The 5000-nt window shown below is 47.4% G+C and overlaps 1 protein-coding gene across 2 annotated transcripts in view; it reads left to right on the top strand.

The window, feature by feature from the left end:
- Positions 1-5000, top strand: part of Cen (cerebellar degeneration-related protein 2-like) — a 182067-nt gene that overhangs the window by 24557 nt on the left and 152510 nt on the right. Inside the window, exon 2 of one of the 2 annotated variants that reach the window (XM_086532988.1) lies at positions 744-1964. The exons of the other annotated variant lie outside the window; for it this stretch is intronic. Coding sequence (XP_086389114.1) covers positions 1769-1964 — 196 coding nt within the window. The 5' untranslated portion in view covers positions 744-1768. The remainder of the gene's footprint in view (positions 1-743; positions 1965-5000) is intronic. 2 annotated transcript variants of the gene reach the window in all.

Raw genomic sequence — 5000 nt, forward strand, 5'->3', positions numbered from 1 at the left:
AGGTAGAAGGTGGGGGTGATGGAGAGTGGGTGGGTGGGTGAGTGGGTGGGGGTGGGTGGGGTTGGGGGGAAGGGAAGTGTATTTTCTATTTTGTTGATCGTGGGAAAAGGTAGGTTGCATTTGAGGTGTGTGGAGGGGGCGAACAAGGGGAGGGAGGGAGGGAGGGAAGGGAGGGGAGGGGGCGTTAAGCGGAAGGGGGTTGAAGAAAACTCGTAGCAAGGGCGGGTGGCTTGAAGGAGGGTGGGATGGGGGTGGGGGGTGGGGGGCGTTGGTTGACGAACGTGCACTGTTGCAGGTAATCTTTTTGATGCAGTGTCTCTATGAATGAACTGTTCTAATTCGATTACATATATATATATATATGTATATATATATATATATGTATATATATATATTCGGATTATCATTGTTATTATTTATTTATTCAGGTATTTATTTTTATTTTAGAAGTTTTGACTTTGTTTATTTTATAGTTGGTTGATCTTTGAGTTGAAAAATTTAGGAAAATAATTTCGGTTTGAAGGCGTACATCAGTGTTCATATTGAGGTTGTTGAGGTTGCAACCCGCTCGGCCGCTCGAGGTCTTTTCCGTGTCTTGGATTATGGAATTCCTGCGTCATAAAGTGTTGCAATGGAATTCCATACTCGCGATTTTCAAAGAAATATAGAAACATCTTTGGAAGATTATAATAGTGTTGTTTCTTAATTAATTTTTTCTTCTCTTTCCCCCTTTGGCAATGCAGCGCATTTTCTCTCCTGAGACAAGAGACTTGAGACAGTTGAAAGTAAGAGAGAGAGAGAAAGACTTGTGTGAGACGTCCAGCACAAAGACTCTCTTCCCATATATATGAAAAAAGGGGAAACAAACAAACACGCAAACAGAAAGCGACATACGAAACACGAAGGGATAAACGGGAAAAGGAAGGACGAGAAGCGGAGATAAGAGTTGAAGTGACGCCGATAATGGTCGAACTGCCGCGCTCGGCGAAGAGGACCAGCCGCGTACGTTAGCGCCTGCCCCCCCTCCCCTCCCCCCTTCCCCCTCCCTCCCCCATCCCCCCACCGGGTGCGAGAAGGTCATGGAGGGCTGGTGACCTTAAGGGAGATTGACCCAGGTGGAGGAGCTGGACAACCCCCCCCCCCTCTTTCCTTCCCGTCTCTTCCTCTTCCCCCTTTTGGATACAACCTAACACTTTTTCAAAACTTTTTTTTCCCCGTCTTTCTCATTCTAACTCTGCATCTTCCCATCTTTATTTCTCTCACCCTCACTCTCCCTTAAACTTGAAATAGAGAAAGGAAACACTTGAAATTTTCGAAAAAGATAATTGGTGATTGTGAAAAAAAGAGAAAAAAGAACAATAATTACAGAAGAATTTTGTGAACTTTCGGCTGTAAGAGAGAGGAAAAAAACGAGAAAAAGTGTTAAAAGGCAAATTTACGAAAAGAGGGGATATAATTATAAACTGACAAAAATCAACATTTCGGCTCTTTATCCCTAGAAGGAAAAAGGAAGAAAAAGACACAGCCCTTTCGCCTCCCCTCTGTTTCCAAAGGTCCAGGTCGAACACCCCTCCTCCCCTGCGGTTCCCCTCAACTCTTCCACCCTCTCTTGCTCCACCTATCGCCCTCCCCTTCTTTCCCTGCCTTCAAAGACCCCCCCTCCCCCACACTCGAAAAAAACCGACCCCCCTTCCCCTCCTTAAATAACCCCCTTCCCCCCAAACACACCCACCGAGCCCCCCCAAGCACACCCACCACCACCACCACCATGATGAACGGCATGGAACGACCAGACTCGGGCAACCTCGAGAGCAACGTGGGCGCGTGCGCGCACGCCCGCCAGCTCGCCAAGATGCGGGTGAGCCAAAAGATCCAGTCGCCCACGACGCCCATCACGCCCGTCGCGCCCACCTCGCCCACCTTCATCCCGGAGGTGCGGTTCGGCGAAGAGAACGTCATGGAAGGTAAGCAGGAGCGAACCGGAGGGCGGCGGAGGGTCCCGGCGCCTGTCGTCATGCTTTTGTTTTGGGAGGAGCAGGGAAGGGGTCTGTGGTTGTTACTCACTAATTGTTATTGTTTTGGTTAAAGCTGTTGCTGCCCTTATAGCAAATGCTATTGTTTGGGGTGATATTTTGTTATGTTTGTTGTTTGTATTAGTAGTATTATTTTCGATTATTATTGATATTACTACTACTACTACTAATTATTATTATTACTTTTTATTATTAATGTTATTATCATCAATATCATCATCATCATCATCGCTAGTGTTTTTTTCCGCTGTTCTTGTAATTATTGTTTCGTTAATGTTGTTTGTGGTTAAACGCTTGTGCGAATGGTTCATCGTCCTGCATTTTTTTTTCTTTTTTTTTCCATTCTGCCGAGTCTCACTAATTAGTGCTCTTAATGAGTCGTCCTAATGACCATTTAATAATAGTCGTCGCTGTGTAATGGCTTCTCGGCATTACTCTTTTTCTTCCAGTATATTCCTCTTGGGTCTTGTGCCTTTCTCTCTGTTCATCTGTTGCATTCGAGAGACGTCGAGTGTTGCGTCCGCTGTTTCCCTCGAGAGAGGAGAGCAGACGACGCTAACTTCAGCTAAAACATGAACCGACAGCAACACAACTGAACAACAACAAACAACACAACTGAACAACAACAAACAACACAACTGAACAACAAAACAACACAACTGCACAACAACAGACAACACAACTGAACAACAACACAACTGAACAACAACAAACAACACAACTGAACAACAACAGACAACACAACTGAACAACAACAAACAACACAACTGAACAAAAACAGACTTTATAACCACAAAAGAAGGAATGAACAAACAGCAAGGAGAACTTGAGCTGCTCCTGAACAACAGCAACAAAAACATGACCCGAACATGAACACCTGACGCCCGAACAGGGGCGCGTGGCGGGATGGAGGCCGGTGTGTGGCTCAACAGTGAACAGTGAACACGTGTGTCGGTGAGGCGGGACTTTCACCGCAGATGTAGGAATGAATGGACAATCTCTCTCTTTCTCTTTTTCTCTCTTTCCATTTCTCTCTCTCTCTCTCTCTCTCTCTCTCTCTCTCTCTCTCTCTCTCTCTCTCTCTCTCTCTCTCTCTCTCTCTCTCGTAAATGTGAAATTACCTTTCTTATTGTCTCTCTTTATTCTCACTATTCTCTCTCTCTCTCTCTCTCTCTCTCTCTCTCTCTCTCTCTCTCTCTCTCTCTCTCTCTCTCTCTCTCTCTCTCTCTCTCTTTCTCTCTCTCTCTCTCTCTCTCTTTCTCGCTCTCTCTTCTTCTCTCTCTCTCTCTCTGTCGCTCGCCTCCCTCTTCCTCTCTCGCTCTCCTCTCTCTCTCTCTCTCTCTCTCTCTCTCTCTCTCTCTCTCTCTCTCTCTCTCTCTCTCTCTCTCTCTCTCTCTCTCTCTCTCTCTCTCTCTCTCTCTCTCTCTCTCTCTCTCCTTCTCTCTCTATCTCTCTTTCCATTTCTCTTTCTCTCTCTCTCTGTAACTGTATCGAGTATATGTTTGTTTCCCTTTTGCGCTGAAGTTTACATTCCTTCCCCACCCCTACCCTTACCCCCTTACCCTTACCCCTCCCCCTCCCCTTACCCAAACCCCCCTTTACCCTTACCCCCGCCCCCTCTCGGCCTCCCCCCCCTCGTCCTGCACCAACAAACAAACGGCGAGTCCTGGTAGAGATGTCAGGTTTTTTCCTGGTCGCCATGTGGTTTGGTCTTCGTTTTTCTCCCTTTCTCTTCATGTGTTTTTATGCTCACTTGTGTACACAGATGCGCATACGCACAAATGCGTCCCAACGCGAATAAAAAAGAAAAAAAACATACTCGCCAACTCGCTTGCTCTCTCTCTCTCTCTCTCTCTCTCTCTCTCTCTCTCTCTCTCTCTCTCTCTCTCTCTCTCTCTCTCTCTCTCTCTCTCTCTCTCTCTCTCACACACACACACACACACACACACACAGAGAGAGAGAGAGAGAGAGAGAGAGAGAGAGAGAGAGAGAGAGAGAGAGAGAGAGAGAGAGAGAGAAAGAGACCACATGCATTGACGTCTCTGGTGCGCGTTCCTTGAATCTTCTTCCACTATCTATTGCGTAGTTAGACGGCGAATCAAAAATTATCTATTGACGCGTAATTGCGCCCTGGTTGAGTCCTCTGCAATCCTCCGCCTCCTCTGCTTTGGCTCTTCTCCTCTTTCGGTTCAAGGCTTTCTCTAGGCGGTGTGGAAGAGGTGGATGAGGGAGGTGGGATGGAGAGATTGGATGATGGAGGAGGGATGATGGGAGTGGATGAGAAGAGTCACGATGGAGATTGTGGTTGAGAAAGATCGGATAAAAAGAGAGTGGATGGGAGAGTTATGGTGAAGAGCGGTGGAGGGAGGTGGAATAAAGAGAGTGGATGAGGGAGGGGAGGAGGGGAGAGAGGAGATGGAAGAGGACCGAGATGATAACGAGGGGGAAAGAAGAGAAAGTGGTAGATAGAGTAAGACTTGGGTAGAATGAGGAATGTAGAAGAAGAAAGAAGAGGAGGAGGAAGTATAAAAAAGACGAAGCTGGGAGCAAGAGGAGGAAGGAGGTGACGCCGAGAGAGAAACAATGGCCGACTGTTCATCGGCTGGTCCCTGAGCCGCGTCTCTCCCGCAAGTACCTCCCTTCAAGATAAAACAAAGACACTACAAATAAAACAAAATAAAAATCACACGAAAAAATAATCCCCCAAACGCTACCATGAATCTCATAAGAGACGCAAACAAACACAAATGAACCAGTGAACAAGCAGCGCAAACACGACAACGAACCGACAATCACCGCCCCATTAAGACCATGAGCCAGACCGCGCGCCAGGAGCGGGAAGCGGGTCAACTGCCGCCGTTGCCATGGTTACCGCCAAAGCGTCCATGTTGGGTCTGAAAGGGGTAATAGGTCGGTGCCAGGGAGGGGGAGGGGCGAGGGTGTCAGGGAGGGGGAGGGGGTAGAGGG

This window comes from Penaeus japonicus, unplaced genomic scaffold, assembly GCF_977035675.1.
Source record: "Penaeus japonicus unplaced genomic scaffold, GWHDUDI00000001_assembly GWHDUDI00000038, whole genome shotgun sequence".
NCBI classification, from domain to species: Eukaryota; Metazoa; Arthropoda; class Malacostraca; order Decapoda; family Penaeidae; genus Penaeus; species Penaeus japonicus.